A 17,009-nucleotide genomic window follows, 5' to 3' on the forward strand; every position below is an offset into this window, starting at 1 on the left:
TGTTAATATTGTGTTATGGTGGTAAGCTGCCTTGGAAGGGTCTGTATTCTGAATGCAGGATATAAATAATTGTAATAAATGAACAAGGTGTCTGCATATAAAATTCCCACTCCAGAAATCATTGTAAATGTTTATAGGGTTCTTGGAGTATTAAAACAAGCCCCAATGTGTGATGGAAGATCACTGTGCATTTATTAAGTAATTCTTTTGCAAGGGCTAGGGCCACTTCACACACTTATTGGGTCCTAAAAAGGTAAAGGGACCCCTGACTGTTAAATCCAGTCACAGATGACTCTGGGGTTGTGACGCTCATCTCGCTTTACTGGCCGAGGGAGCTGACGTTTGTCCGTCAGACAGTTTTTCTGGGTCATGTGGCCAGCATGACAAAGCCACTTCTGGCGAACCAGAGCAGCGCACGGAAACGCTGTTTACCTTCCCACTGGAGCGGTACCTATTTATCTGCTTGCACTTGACGTGCTTTCGAACTGCTAGGTGGGCAGGAGCAGGGACCAAGCAATGGGAGCTCACCCCATTGCAGGGATTCGAACCGCCGACTTTCTAATCGGCAAGTCCTAGGCTCTGTGGTTTAGACCACAGCGCCACCCGTGTCCCTCTGTTGGATCCTACTTACCTGAAATACATTTAAAGTTACGCTGAGATGCTACCAGAGCCCTCTCACTCCCTTCCCAAAGCAAGGATGGAAGGGGGAAATAAGTAAATAAATGTAGAGTAGAGAGTGTTGGCTTTCCTTGGCTCTCCATTTATTTATTTATTTATTCATCCTCCCCCCCCCCCCCAACACCATGTAAGGTTGCAATCATGTAAGTAAAGCAAACACAATTTGTGGGCTTGCTGTACTTGTACACAGCGTGTGTTTGTAAATGTGTTGTGTTCTATCCACACTTTACATTTTTAGATGTACACATCTAAGATCTTTTAAGGCTACACCCAAAGTGTGAAGTGGCCTCCCAGGTTGTTCACAGCAGCTAATTAGAATATACGCATTCAATGAGGTCGTAGCTTTATTTATATGTGTTTTCTCCAAATCAGCCAGCAGAGAGCACTTTCTTTTGCAACATATCATCTAAGCAAGGATGCAAATCTAGGGAAAGTACTAGGGTTTTGTTTTGATTTTTTTTCCAGCCTAAAAAAAGGAAAACATAACAACTGGTTTTGCATATTTCTGTACAAGCACCTCTTTCATAAAACCCTGCTGTCTAAGGTTTAGTTCTCACCAAGATAGTCAAACCTTTATTTGGGCTGCACTATTTCAGGCTGCAAGTGGGGGTCATAGAATTGAATGTTTCCGCACACAAAAAAAATATGAATTCAATACACACAGAGAACTAGAGCAAGGATAGGCATGAACCTTTTGTCTGACATTCTATTTGTCTGACATTCTATTTACAGGGATTAATTTTATTTCATTTTTAGAAGTATTCAGTCACTTGAGTCTCCACCTGCAATCTGTTCAGGTTAAGGTTTATTACCTTGATAAAAACTAGATCTAATTGTTCCCTCAATTGTCAGCAGCGTTTCAGATTACAGATCTCTCTTCAATTTGCCCTCCATTTTAGGAAAATATTAACATTACTCGGCTTCCGGTATTTAGCAAAATAGATGTTTCTGTAACCTACTTAGAGTCAGAAACTGCCCATGTGCCATTTGATTGTGCTTTTTTTAATAAATAAAAATCATTATTCATAGAGACCCAATGTTTAATAATCTAGTAAGTACTATAGGAGTATGCAAGGAAGAAGATTTCAGAAGCAAGAATGCAATGGTATTATCAATTACCACCTCTATTTTATTTATTTTTTTACAAATCAACAGGGTGGTATATATATGAGGAAGAAACAGAATGGGAGAAAATGATGGTTCATTACAGAACAACATGTAGGTCTGGTTTACACATAAAAATACAGTAGTACCTCAGGTTAAGTACTTAATTCGTTCCGGAGGTCCGTACTTAACCTGAAACTGGTCTTAACCTGAAGCACCACTTTAGCTAATGGGGCCTCCTGCTGCTGCTGCGCCGCCGGAGCCCGATTTCTGTTCTCATCCTGAAGCAAAGTTCTTAACCTGAAGCACTATTTCTGGGTTAGCGGAGTCTGTAACCTGAAGCATCTGTAACCTGAGGTACCACTGTAAGCAAATGATGGTTTGGCACAAGTGTGTGTGTGCTCAGGTTCCCGTAAAGCTGATCACAGCTGATTTGCCTCTCCATTGGTCCTGTTGCTATGAGCTAAGCTATGGTTTGACTTAGCATGCCGTCTGAACTTGGGCTTGTGTTTGGACTCGATTCAGTCAAATCATGAGCTGTTAACCAAGAACAAACCTTTGTTACAATTTGTGGTTTCTCTGGAGTGAGGCAAACTACAAGCCTGGGTTTGGATGACATGCCAAGTCAAACCCATGGTTTATCTCACAGCAGCATAGCAATAGCTGGATTGGAAGAGGATCAAAGCCATCATGATCTCCTCTCTGGAGACCTACATATTAAGGCAAGGTTTGACTTAGTGTTATGTAGCAAATCTGGATCATACAGAACAACATTACACTGACTCAGTTTGGGTGGAATGATAAACCATAGTTAGTGGTGTACTATGAACACACTTTTCTGCACTGTTTGTCTCCTCCCCACTAGCCCATGTGGAAAACAAACCATGAGCCATTGCTTAGCAGTATTTCCATATCAAGGATTGTGTTTTTCTTACTCCAACAAGCCAAGTGAGTAAGTAAACCAAGAACAAAGCAAAACAAACCATGGTCATAATTCTCCAATCATAATTCTGAGCCAGGGAACCATGGTTTGTTTCTTCCCTGTGTGAGTAGAGAGGAGACAAACAGACCAGAAAAAATTGATCAGGATAAAACCATGGACAAACAATCTCAGTAGCATCTTTGCATCCCACACCAGATGTGTGTTCAAATAGCAGTCCCCTATGCCGTACCACATATTATTTTCATGTGGCTGCTCCCCACACCTCAATGGGTGTTGCTGTAGAGCCCCCAAAACTTTGGGGGCTTCCGGAAGGTGCTGCTAGAAGGGGGAGCTGAAAAGCCTGTAATTGAGCAGAGCACCTTTAGTATATAAGGGATTTAAAGAAAATTCTTAAATTTTCATTGCATCAAAAGCCCATGTGCTGGGTAAGTGTATATTTTTTACCCAACCCATTTTGAATGTTTTTATTAAAGATTTCTTTAACAGTGTAGGGGTCTAGAAGTGACAGAATGGTTCCTCCATCTACTTTACCCCCTGTTTGTGTGAGACCTGTACATATCTAGCCAAAACATTTTGCTGAGTAGGTCAGCAGTGTGTGGAAATTTGATCCAGAAACCCTCCACGGACTTTGGAGATACCACAACTCAAAGCATGTAGCACTTTCTCTGTGAGACCTACATCAGAGAAGGGAGGGGGGAAGGGAAGAGAAGAAATTGTCTATCAATCTTCTGTCATGAATACATGCTGGCATGGGACTGGCTTAGGAGATACAAATAATTGCAAATCTCTGTTTTATGGAAGTAGTTGGCGCTTTTATGTGATAAATAATTGAAAGGGTAATCAATCTTAATGTTAATGTTGAAGTGTGCCTAAAGGAGTAGGGCTGGATAACTATGAGAATTGAACATTAATTCAGCAGGACTGTCTAGTGCATGTAATCATATATGTGTGTGTACACACACACACACACACACACACACACACACTATGTTTTAAATGTTCCTGGTGGTAGTAATTATTGAGAACCAGCCACCTGATCTCTCTCTCTCTCTCTCTCTCTCTCTCTCTCTCTCTCTCTCTCTCTCTCATCTCTTGGAGGCTTCCTTATCTGGTTTGTGCGTTCCCCAGTACATTCAACACATGGGCTGGTGCTGTGCGCTCTCGGGAATCGGAGCAATTTATGCTCAGTTTCTCCGTCTGCAAGGCACAGCAAATCATCTGCTGGTGAAAGCTTCTGAGACCTGTCAGCAATCTGCAGCTGATTTCTGTGCATTTAGAGGCTGGGGAGGCACCGTGGATGGAACAAGCTACCAAATCTTGCCGATATCTTACCCCAGGGGTAACAGTCAGTGCAGAACAACAAAAGGAAAGGGGAGCGCTGCTTTTTCACTGGAATAGTAGCTTATCTGAACTCCCAGCTCTGTAACTGAAGGGGTGGGGAGAGCTGGGGAAATCGCGAGCAAGGCTCTGAGTAGCAGTTCCAGCTTCTACAGGAGTAGCAGTGGCTGTGTTTAAACAGCACTTATTCTGTTACTTGCCTGAGAAACGTCAGCAGATGGACTTTGGTTTCAATGCTCTGATATTTCCAGTGACTCTGGATGTTGGAATACAAGTAGCCGTCTATAGATTGTGTATTTTACTTGCTGAAAAATGAGTGAAGAAGCAAAGGAGAAGAATGCAAAACATACTCACAGGAAAAAGAAAGGCAAAAAGGTAAACTCCCAGAAAGGTTTCAGTACCTTTTATTCTCAGTTATAAGGTTTTCTTTCCTTTTTTTCACGTGGGTTCAAAAAAGGGTTTGATTCTGGGGTCTTTTAATTTAGGGAACCAAGAAGATGCTAGAACGAGGATGCTTTTGTTTTTGCTGGGTGCTGATGGGTGTGTTCCCTTCCTGGAAACAGAATGTTGTAACACAATTGCTTTATGTTCTTCAAATACTGTATCTGAGCGTTCTGAAACAAATTGCTTACTGCATGATTAAACAATGTGGCTTTTTGATCTACTACAGCAATCTTTTAAGTCCACACCCAGTGAGTAAACAAACATCCCCATGAAAGAAACTCTGCCTGTCAACAGTGTGTGCTTGCTAATAGATGTTGTTGCGAACATTTTAAGTTCTGAATAAATGTGTGTGTGTGTTTGTGTAAATCATATAAAAACCTTTTCAGGCAACGCCTTGGCTAGTATAGTAGCTGTTTTTACATTCTGCAGCTGAATGAATGGTGATGAAATTTAACTTTGGTTCAGAAAACTGCTTTTGTCATGTGTTGTTGTTTCTTTATTATAGAGAACTACACAGGTGGTTCTTAGATGGATTTGCCAGAATGTTTTTTTGTTGTGCGGAATAACATGGATCCTTCAAAATTGGCTCTTGTTGTTGCTGTTGTTACTTGCACTGGCTTGCAAAAATAAGATGCTGAGCATTTAAAAAATAGTGTTCTTGGTGATTTCTGGTGGGAGTAGCTGAAATTCTCAAGTCTTTGCCAGTTCATGCCATTTAAATATGTGGGATTAGTTAGGAGCAAGCAGCTGTGAAAAATTACAGTGACTATGTGTTCCCTTCAGTTTGTTGGTCTCTCACTTCCTTCCTAAATACATTTATTTGGAGGTAGGCTCCAATTCCAGTGAAACCTACTTGTGAATAAAAATGCCCAAGACTGTGATTAAACATGCTTGCTCTCTAAACTGAGTTCCACTGAGTTCAGTGGTAATTGCTTCCGTGAAAGTATTGCAGCCTTAGATTGTGGTGCATAAATCAGCTGGACTAGGTAACTTGGGATATTGAGGTTTAACTGATCCACAGGTTGGACTGTCTGTGTAGCAAATTGGGGAAGAGAAATATATAAATATTTGAAAGGTGGTTCGTAGCATTTTAGAAGGAAGTCGAGCACATTCCTCTCCCCATAATCTATTTTTGTGTCTGCTCTTTGCAAATATATTCTGGATTTTGCTTATAGGGAAAAAAATGCTCTAGAGAGCATATGAACGGGTAATCTCTATTGCATGTAGCATATGAAATGCTTCTGCCTGGCACTGTTTTCTCACCAGGGTAGGAAATACAACTCACTGTGGAGTTGGTTTTTTGAAAGATAAATGTTTTTAATAAAAGAGAGTATTTGTCCTGTGTTTACAGCTATACAGTTATTGTTGTTGTAAGTCAAGTGGCATAGAATAGTAAGTGTGAAAATCCCTGTATTAGATGAAAAGTCTTCAAACCCTGAGTAACTAAGTCAGTGATGATCCTATGCACACTTACTTGGGAATAAGTCCCACTGAGCACAGTGGGATTTACATCCAAGCAAACATCCACAGCATTAGGCTGTTTGGATTGGCTTCAACCCATTCTTCCTGCAGTAGATGTGACCTAATTGTTAAAACCCAATTCTCCTGGGAAATATGGGTACAAATCGCCACATTCATGTACATCTTTCAATATGTTTTGTTTAGTGGGAAACTGGTGGTTACTGTTATGTCCTCCTCAAGAGAAGAAGAATTTTGGTGCACACTTGCTGGCTGTGGTTTGGGGAAGTGACTGAAATGTCACATATGGATTTCTGGAGCTTCACAGCACAAAAACCACAAAGCGTTACGGTATACATGTTTTGTGTCATTCGTGACATTATTTTCCTTCCACAGTCTCGTTCGGAGATTGCAATGTCATCATGGTGTCCTATACCAGCCTTCCCCAACCGGGTGCTTTTCAGATGCTATGGGCTTTAAATCCTATCAACCCCAGCAAGTATGGCTAATGGTGAGACATCATGGGAGTTGTAGTCCAAAACATTGGAGGGCACCAGATTGGGGAAGACTGTCCTAGACTAATACCAGTACTGAGGCACATAGAATGGTGTCCTTAGCGACTTGTTTCCACCATTGCAATTCTTGCTCCTATCCCCTCAAAGGTCCACTATGGTTGAAACCCCTTCAAAGGTGGTTGTGATTTTTTTTGAGAGGTGGGGGCAAACATTACATAGCTAGTAATAATTATGATAGGATCTTGTGAGCATATTTATATTTGGGGGTACCTGCTACTGTTACCTGCTAATATATTTGCAATCATGCTACAGTGGATCTAAGCAACAGAGTGGAATGTATAATTATGAATCCATTACTCCTATAGGGAGTCTCCTCTATTTTCAAATGGATTAGAGAGCTTCATAATATTGCATTTTGCTCTCATGCCTCATCTTGTTACATGATAGAGCGGAATGGATCTGTCGCAGACAGTCATACTCATGATATGTCTGGGCTGCTATCAGAGTGATATTAGAGAACCGGATTAATCCCTTATTTCAAAGACTATCCATTAGCCTTCATAGCATGCAAGGAATTACCCCTTCATATTGCAAGACTTCCACCATTATCCCTGTTGACTTTGCTGTTTTTCAGTCTTGGAATACATTGGATGATGAGGGCTGACGACTGACAGTTCGAAGCACTTACTTTAATGAACTGAAAGAATCCTCCAAGAAAATTTTGGAAAGTAAATTAAGGAGCCAACTTTTTATATAAAACGGCACTGTAGATGTGCCCTAACCTGATGCCGTAAATGGAGAATCAAGCAGAACCCAGAACAACTTAATAGCATCTTTTCCTGTGGTTTGTTTACGCACGGAGATATGATACACACATGATATATTTGGCACATCCTGTGTGCTTCCTAATCTTACGCCAGAGTTTCAAAGAAGAGAATGCAAGAGTTAGTCTGTTTTAAATTTACTCAGCAGCTCTCAAGCTAGTTTTAGATTTTAGAAAAGGGTAGCGGGAGCAGGAGTCTATTGAGTTCATTTTGTCATGATCTGGCTGTATCAGGATACAAGTCTTACCTGCTCAGTACGATTAGGAATGGGCTCTCTTTTTTGGAGACTAGTTAACAAAATTCAAACTCTGGTTAGTACAAGATTAATCCCAGGCTGCAAAGTTCTGGCAAGATGTATGCTTGATTAGGCAGGATTGGAGCTCTAGTTGGGCAGAGAAGAAAAAGCCCAGAGTCTTGTCGGAACCAGGAGAAGCCGCTTGGCAGAGGTGGGCTCATACATTACGACATGTGTACAATGCCAAGGCTGGTGAGGTGCATGGACAGGCCTGGAGTTGTACTGCATGACAAGAACACAAGATCTACTTTCAGAAGATAAGACATGGATTATGGGATGTAGGATGGACATGGTAAGTGCTTGCCAGGCCTCTTGAGGATCCCTGAGATGAGGTTTTAAAACACAAGAATTGCCAGTGAAGAAATGAACATGGCAAGGCACCGTTTCCTTCACAAAGCAGTGCAAGCTGTGGTCAAAGAAACGGAAACACAACCCCAGCAGGGCATGCAGACCAAGAAGCAGCTTGTATTTTCCCAAGCCCCATTTTAAACTATCAAACCAGGCTGTTCTGAAATGGGTATGGACACCTCTGCCCCTGCAGCTTGCCTGAGGGCAAGACCAACCCTTCTGATGCAAATGGGAGTTCATTGCTGGAAAAGCATGAGTTAAAAGTAAAAGGTAAAGGACCCCTGGACGGTTAAGTCCCATCAAAGGCAGCTGTGGGGTGCGGCATTCATCTCGCTTCAGGCCAAGGGAGCCAGCATTTGTCCACAGACAGCTTTCTGGGTCATGTGGCCAGCAACGGGGGTCATGTGGCTGGTGCAACGGGGCACCGTGACAAGAGCACACAGAAGCACAATTTCCTGTTTACCTTCCTGCCACATACTCGTGTTGGTATGCTTTCAGACTGCTAGGTTGTCAGGAGCTGGAACAGAGCAACGGGAGCTAACCCTGTCACATGGATTCGAACCGCCAACCTTCTGACTGGCAACCCCAAGAGGCTCAGTGGTTTAGATCACAGTGCCATCCGCTCCCTTACAGAAAAGCATGAACACCTTCCCAAACATTTAAAACTAATGCTAAAACAGTGAATTCCATTAATATTCAATGTTTTAAATTTTGACTCTGAAAATTAGATCGAAAATGCAAAATCCATAAGGCTTTCTGATCAACAGAACTGTTTTTTGTTATTGCTGAGAAAGAAATTAGGCACTATAAGTCTTGGACCAGAAAAATGCTCATCTTGTGGTAAAGCTGTTCCAGGAAATTGCCTCTTCAGGTGGGAAATGCCAGGACTGAATGCTGCATTCCCTTAGAAAACTAGATATGTGTCGCAGTGTTAGAATTCAGGTATAGAAGCCAAGTGCAAAATGGCTCCTTAAACCAGGGTTACATGCATTGAAATGGAATAATGCCTAGTTGCCATTTTTGGGCCAGTTACCTCAAAAGTCTTATTTTTCATTATGACTTTTTGGTTCCTGAGATTCATTCTGAATAAATCTAACAGATAGAATACTACAGGATGTGTTGCTAGTGTGTGAAAACAAGCAAGGATCCCTAGGCATGCACCTCCAGATGGTGGAGACATCAGCCGCCATCCTGGCGCCCGGGCATCATCACTTGGTTGCAAGTGGCCGAGAGCCAGGTGCAAAATATGCTTGGTGCCTGGCAAATTTCAAACACTCTGTGTGTGCGCGCGCATGGAAAGAGTCTATCCTAGTCTATGTCTAGCTTCAGCCTCAGAATTCTTAGAAGGAAGAATCTGGTTAGTTTGAGTACAAGGTTGTAATCTTCAGGACATTAGGGTTACGGCTATTTACACATTTGCAAATATGAACATATGGGATGGAGCAGCAAGACTGAGCAGGCCCCACCCTGTTCTTGCCTCACCTCTGTACTCTTCTGTACTGTGTGAAATTCAGCCCATGCACTCATTCCTTAAACACTGCTCAAATACATGATCCTGGTTCCTTAAAATGGTGTATGTGTATGGTGTATGTGCAAGATCTTGCATATTGGCCATGCGTGCATTGGAATCAACATGTATTTACACACTTATGCCAGTATGTCATGGTGAAGCATAAAGACACAGAGATGATAGAAGCCGACTCTCTCCACCACCCATTTGAGATATGTACAGTGTCAAATATTTCAGTAGTCCACCAATGTTCCATTGACTTAAGTGGGAACTATGCTGGACTAAATAAAGGGTTGCAGCTTAAACATATATGTAATTTTTCTGCTTGAAAAGGTAAGTGGCCTTTTAATAATTTCAATAATGCCTAGTGAGTAAAACTGTTTGTTCCTGGCATTCATCAAATACAAAGTATTCTACTTGGTTCTTTTTGGCTTGCAATCCTGCTGAGTAACTCTTCCTTTGAGCTGAAAGGTAATCAGATACTGTTGGATGAAATTGTATGAGAGTTCTTCATATGATTGCACTATATAAAATAATTCCTTGCAAATAACAGTGGTACAGATGTTGGAATCGCATCTGAAAGCTGTGAAATGAGTGGCAAGGGTGGCTGTCTTTGGAGTTCTTTGCATATGCAAATTAATTTCTCTTCCCTTCTTCTGTGAAATTAGTGTGATGTAAAGAAGTATGAGTTTAAAATGTAGATCTGAGAAGCAGTGTGTTTCAAATATCTCCACTATGTCCGTGCATCACAAATTTGAGCAATACAATGATAACGATGCGTCAGAAAAATAACATGATGCTTGTAGTGTTGCAGTAACATTGATGTACATGAAAGGGAGGCAGTGGTCTGAAGTATTAAGAACATTAGAGCCTGCTGGATGAGGCCAATGGCCCATCTAGTCCCTCCATTAATTGGAGGATGTGGTGGCAAAGGAGGCAGGTCACACATAAGGACTAGCAGGTGGTGACTAGGTGTTTTTATTTTGTGGTGGGGAGGGAAGAAAAGCAATGGCTGAGGCCCTTGGATCTGTTGAGTTTTACCTGCCAGCTCCTTATGTGGCCTTAGGCAAGCTGCATTCCCTTGAGATAGTTGACACTATCCTTGTGCATACTTTACAATGACTGCATATATAATGGGGGGCAGGGTTGAGGCCATTCCTCTCTCACACACACACCCTGCCCATGTTCCACATAACTTCTGGAAGAGCCTCCACACACAGTTCGTCCCTTACAAAGGGAAATCTGCATGCATACAGGTTCCTCCATAAGTGTCTGGAGATGGTTGATGGATGGATGGCGGCTAACAGATTGAGGTTGAATCCTGACAAGACAGAAGTAATGTTTTGGGAGGACAGGAGGCGGGCAGGTGTGGAGGATTCCCTGGTCCTGAATGGGGTAACTGTGCCCCTGAAGGACCAGGTGCGCAACCTGGGAGTCATTTTGGATTCGCAGCTGTCCATGGAGGCACAGGTCAATTCTGTGTCCAGGGCAGCTGTTTACCAGCTCCATCTGGTACGCAGGCTGAGACCCTATCTGCCCGCAGACTGTCTTGCCAGAGTGGTGCATGCTCTAGTTATCTCCTACTTGGAATACTGCAATGCGCTCTACTTGGGGCTACCTTTGAAGGTGACCTGGAAACTACAACTAATCCAGAATGCAGCAGCTAGACTGGTGACTGGGAGCGGCCGCTGAGACCACATAACACCAGTCTTGAAAGACCTACATTGGCTCCCAGTATGTTTCCGAGCACAATTCAAAGTGTTGGTGCTGACCTTTAAAGCCCTAAGTGGCCTCGGTCCTGTATACCTGAAGGAGCATCTCCACCCCCATCGTTCTGCCCAGACACTGAGGTCTAGTGCCGAAGGCCTTCTGGTGGTTCCCTCACTGCGAGAAGTGAAATTACAGGGAAACAGGCAGAGGGCCTTCTCGGTAGTGGTGCCCACCCTGTGGAACGCCTTCCCACCAGATGTCAAAGGCAAAAACAATTACCAGACTTTTAGAAGACATCTGAAGGCAGCCCTGTTTAGGGAACCTTTTAATATCTGAAGGACCATTGTATTTTAATATTTTGTTGGAATATGCCCAGATGGGTGGGGTATAGATAAATTTATTATTATTATTATTATTATTATTATTATTATTATTATTATTATTATTATTATTATTTTATTTATTATTATTCTGGGTGGGGACAGATTGAGAGTATGGACAGTGGGTGTGATCTTGCTCTTCTCTTTTATGCATTCATTGACAGGTGGGCAGAGGTCTATGACCTGCTCTTCTCTAGCAGTCTTCATCTCTGTTCTTGGCAACAGCCCCTTCCACCATACTGGGAGTTGGCTTTCTGCAAGGTCTGTTAGTGCCAAGCTAGCATTCTCTAGCTCCTCTGGAGTGATGAGGCATCTTGCTGTTGCACATGAATGTGCAAAAGTGCTTAAACACTTGAATGCCACTGGGTAATGTTTCAAGCCTGAGAGCAGTTAAAATGTTCTTTTCAAGTGGAATTTAGCTGAAAGGTGCGTTATTAAGCTTCATTAAGTAGAAAGTTGGGGCTCAGTAGCTGGAGATTTTCTGCTTCTAAACTCTTGCCTGGGCTCTTCCGGTTGCCATACCCCACCCCGGTTCCATTCACAAAGCTGCCTGATATACAGGGAATTGGGCACTAGAGATACACACAGCATCACAAGCCTAACAAAATTTATGAATTAGTTAGCGACCAATGTAAGGATGCAAGGCTTGGAGTGTTCAAATATTACCATTGGTTGCAGGCAATATGTGTTTTTGTGTAGTTATTTCATAAAATTTATGCATCACTTGATTGTTAAAAGCACACACACCCTCAAAGCGGGTCACAAACAGATAAAACCATAAAATTAAGAAAACCTTATAGCCGTGCTTTAAAACATACAAAAGTTAAAATATTAATACTGATTAAAATTACCTCAACTTTCTAAGCATCTGGTCAGACTTGTCTAAACAAGGATGCTTTTAGCAGGTGCCGAAAAGTGTACAGTGGAAGGCGCCTGCTTTATCTCAACAGGCAGGGAGTTCCAAAGTTTAGGTGCTGCCACACTAAATGATCAAGTTATTACAAATACAGAATGGGTGTTATGTGGCACCTGCAAGTAGTGCCAGTTCCGCCGATTGTAGTGGTTGCGTGGGCACATATCTGATGTAAGGCGATCTTGTAAGTAAACTGGTCCCAAGTTGTTAAGGACTTTGTTTACTAAGAGTAACACCTTGAACTTGGTCCGGTAACAAATCAGCAGCCAATGCAATCTCTGAGCCCATGAGGCAAGGTGTGGCAACCGCCTCAGGCGGCAGGATCCACAGGGGCAGCAGATCCTGTTGTAGATCTTCTTTCCCCCTTGTTCCTGACATAGATCTGCACTCACCCCTTCTTCCCTGGCAGAGAGAGAGGTGCCATTTTGTGGTTCACCTCAGGGGCCAAAATTTCTTGGGCCTGCCCTTCTCTGAACACAGGTGTTATATGCTGGCAAGGCCTCACTCCTGTCAGCAGCGGTGCTGCAGCTTTTGGATCGAGCGCAAGGGAAGCCCCACACAGAGCACATTGCAGTAATCCAGTCTTGAAGGAACCAACACATAAAGTACTGTGGCAGGGCTTTCCCAGATCAAGAATGGCTGTAGCTGTCAAGCCAGTTGCAGTTGGTAAAAGGCACTTCTAGCCACTGAGGCTACCTGAGACTCTAGAGACACAGTTGGATCCAGAAGCATCCAGAAACTCAAACCTGCTGGCAGTGCAACCCTTATCCAGAGAAGGCAACTGAGCAATTTCTCAGACATGGGAGCTACTCACCCACAGTGCCTCCTTCTTGCCAGCATTCAAGCTCGGCTTGCTTTACCTCATCAATTTCACCACTGTGTCCGGGCAGTGGTCCAGAGACAGCACAGCCTCTCCTGATTCAGATGTCATCAGGATATAATGATGTTGGTAGATACGGGAAGCAGAAGAGGCTGGCAAAAATGTCGGCTGGAGAAGCCCCTCATTTAAATATGGGGAAGACGGTAAATTTTGAATTAAGTGTGATGCATGTAGTTATTTCAGACCTGAGTGAGCATCCTAGCCAAGCCTAGACACACTAATGAATTCAGTAAGGAAGTCTTGTCACAGAAGTCTTTGCTTTTCATGGTTTCTTAGCTGGCTGTCTATTTCATATGTTTATGATTATTTACGCGTTGTCCTGCTTTAGATAATTCTCTTGTTTGTGTTTGAAAGTGTTGATGAAAATGAAGACAATGAGTGTGGACTAGTAACCCAGGAATGTATTCTGTGCTACAAAAGGCTTACACAGATTTCTTCTACCTGGTCTTACTGCGGGAATGCTTAGAGAAAGGGCATGCAGGGTAATGAGCCAAGACCCCAATCCCTGCACCAGAGATGGGGAATTTGTGGTCCTCCAGAGATTGCTGAACTACAGTTCCCATCATCCTTATCTACTGGCTAGCTGGGGCTGATGGGAACTGGAGTCCAACAACATATTGAGGACGTCAGGTTCCTCATACCGTCCTACACAGCTGTGAGCAAAAGAAGAGATGAAAGATAAGCAGGAGCAATGGAACTGGCAAACATTTGTAAATTGAAAGAAGGAACTTAAGATTGGAATGCTCAGGAGAAAGAAGTGAGTGAAGGGAGAAGCTGAATAGGTAAGCTAAGCAGCAGATTAAAGAGGTTGAATGGGAAACAGGAGGACTGGGAAGGAGGGTATTGCAAGAACGAGGATATGAAAGAATTAAAACATTGCCTAGAATTTTTGTAGCCAAAGAATGCAACTTACACAAAGCTGAACATGGCAAGAATATGGTGTTTCATTAGGCCTTTTTAAAAATAAGGATGTCAATTTGTATTTATTTGCCCTGTGGCTGTTTTTTATTGCCTTTAAAATAGTTGTTCTGATTCATTTTGTTTTGTTTTTTAAAATATGTTCATCCATGGTCTATTGTTCATACACACGCACATTACATATCCACTTTGAGTACATGCTGATATTGAAAAGCCAGGTTTAAATAAGGGTTAGAGCAAAAAAGCAAAATTATGCAGGAAAATCTAACGACAAAGAGAAAATAGCAGAAGGTGGTGCTGGGCAGACAAACAGTTTTAGAAACCTTAATTTAAGAGAATGGCATGAGAGCCAAGAAGACTCAGCATGAAAACATCCTGAAAGGTGAGAGAGAGAATGAAGTGAAAGATCACTGGAAGAAAGTTGCAGGTAATCTTTCTACAGGAAACTGCTATAACTGGTTTTTAAAAATAACTTTTTATTGAGTTTTATACACAAGGATCATAAATGATACAAATAAATAGACCAACCAAGCTTTCTGATGTCATTTGTATATCACAGAAATGGCACAACAAATTTGTAGTAATACCTACAACACATGGTTCATTATTAGTGGTCAGTGTATAAGTTATTGGTTTAAACAAAAAAGGGAAAACAGGATAGAACACAGTTAATAGATAACACTCAACATTGCATAGCTAAATGCCTAATCAGGAGTTCTTGTGGTAGTGCTTAGATTAAGTATGAGTAATAGCCATTTACCAATGAAGCAATATAAAGTGTTGGTAGATTGATGAACGTGGGAGGAGGGTCAAAGTGTAGAAAATAATTTTATATTTATATTTAAATTTAAATTTAGATCAGCCAGATTGATACAAATGCTGATGGGGAGGATTGTTCATTTTCTGGAATACTGGCATATGTTATTAAATTAAACCACACCGCAGAAAACCATATTTCTGTCCATGTGTCAACCATAGTTTATTTGTTAATCTCTCAAGGAGGGCTTTCTCCCAAACTGTTTTGTACCAATTGCCTATTGTGCCAAAAAGGTCTTTCCAGTCACAATAAATTGCTTGTTAATTATTTTTTTATGTAAATCCAGATTGTTGTCCTGAAATATATTTAATAAAGCTAATTCTGGTTCAACTTTGAATTGTTTTGTTATTTTATTAATTTCTTGGAATATCAAATTCCAGAAAGGCTGGAGTTTTGTACATTCCCACCACATGTGGAGAAATGTACCAGGTCTAGAACAGCCCCTCCAACAACATGGTGAGTTGACAGGATGGATCATTGCCAGCTTCTTAGGCAAACTTACATATGAGTTTTAGGGTTAATACTCTACTGCTTGCCAAAATAAAGGGTTTTTGGTCCCTATTCTCTATTGTCCCTATTCCAATGGGGTCTCTATTCCACTGACCTGGGTCAAGTTCACAACCAAAATTGCATTCCCACTGATGTTTAATAGGGTCATCTGAATCCACTGATGCACTAAGTAGAATTTTATAGATTGTGCATGTTATACCTGGACCTTGTCCTTCTGTGGATATTACAAGTCTTTCAAGTGGGGCTAATGGTTGTAGGGCTGCCTTACTGGTAATTGGGTTAGCCAAGAAAGTGTGGATTTGCTGAAGTAGCAGCCAAAGATTTGTTATTTTCCTAGTTTAGTCCATATTTCTTGGTGTGATAGTGGTGTATTTCTGTTATACAAGTCACATAACCAATATGGATCTTTTGCCCTCCATCCAGTCACATCAAATTGTTGTGAAGTGTGAAACAAACCCTGGCTTAAGGCTGACCGGGAAAAAAACCATGGTAAGTCAGGAACCCTGGTTTATCGTGACATGTGAGTGCACCTGCTCAGATAGTACTGTACAGTCCAATATTTTGGAAGGAAAACTGAGAAGATAGACAGTAGTTACGTCATAGTTGTGTCTAGACAACTTGTGAGTTTTGCGTGTTTTTATTTTTCAAGGACGAGGAGAATGATGTGGCTCGCTTGAATGAAGGAGAAACAGAGGCAGAAGATAGAGGTTAAAGATATAAAAGAAGATAAAGGAGTAGAATCATGAGAATTCAAAAAAGGAGAGAAAATAAATCTCTTTTTACTGAAATGATAGCAGCTGTAATATATTTCCCAGCATGTTGCGTTTGAAGTAGCATTTGATGGGCCTTCCTCCTCCCAATGAATCAGATGAACGAGCATTTGCACTTGGCATAGTTCAATATTAGGTACTCTAAATGAGTCAAACAGCTAGATATGTACTGCTGGCTTAGGATATCCTCAAAAACTCTGCAAAGGAGCAAATCCTAGAAATGATCAATATTTCAATTACTGCAATCCAGTATATGTTGCGTAAATTGTGCATGTGCTCTATTCCGTTTCATCTTTATGACTTTCCCTTTGATTTATGCCTTTAGCCTGGCGTGTATCAATCTACGTAATCAGTTATTAGCAATGTATTATTTTTTTAAAACGTAATAAACAACAGCAAAAGACACAGTGCTCCAAGCTGTTTGCCAGATATGCTGAACTCCAAAAAGATCATTTTGTTTTTTGTCCTCAATTCACTTCCTAATATGTATCTGCTCCTCCATTACTAACGCTGATAGCAAAGAGGTTTTGACCCATCAGGTTGTGCGGTGAGTCAGATTCCTTTTCTGTATCGCCCCCTGGTGTTCAATAGAGCTCTCATTCAGCCTTCTCTCTTTCCATCACACCTTTCGAAGTTGTTATCACTATGTCATTA

The 17,009-nt window shown here is 41.7% G+C and overlaps 1 protein-coding gene across 11 annotated transcripts in view; it reads left to right on the forward strand.

The window, feature by feature from the left end:
* Positions 1–17,009, forward strand: part of ANK3 (ankyrin 3) — a 398,459-nt gene that overhangs the window by 44,638 nt on the left and 336,812 nt on the right. Inside the window, exon 1 of one of the 11 annotated variants that reach the window (XM_077930553.1) lies at positions 3,885–4,438. The exons of the other annotated variants lie outside the window; for them this stretch is intronic. Within the exon in view, the coding sequence (XP_077786679.1) occupies positions 4,376–4,438 (63 nt within the window). The 5' untranslated portion in view covers positions 3,885–4,375. Of the gene's footprint in view, positions 1–3,884; positions 4,439–17,009 lie in introns of those variants that run through there. 11 annotated transcript variants of the gene reach the window in all.

Source organism: Podarcis muralis, chromosome 6, assembly GCF_964188315.1.
Source record: "Podarcis muralis chromosome 6, rPodMur119.hap1.1, whole genome shotgun sequence".
Taxonomy (NCBI): Eukaryota; Metazoa; Chordata; class Lepidosauria; order Squamata; family Lacertidae; genus Podarcis; species Podarcis muralis.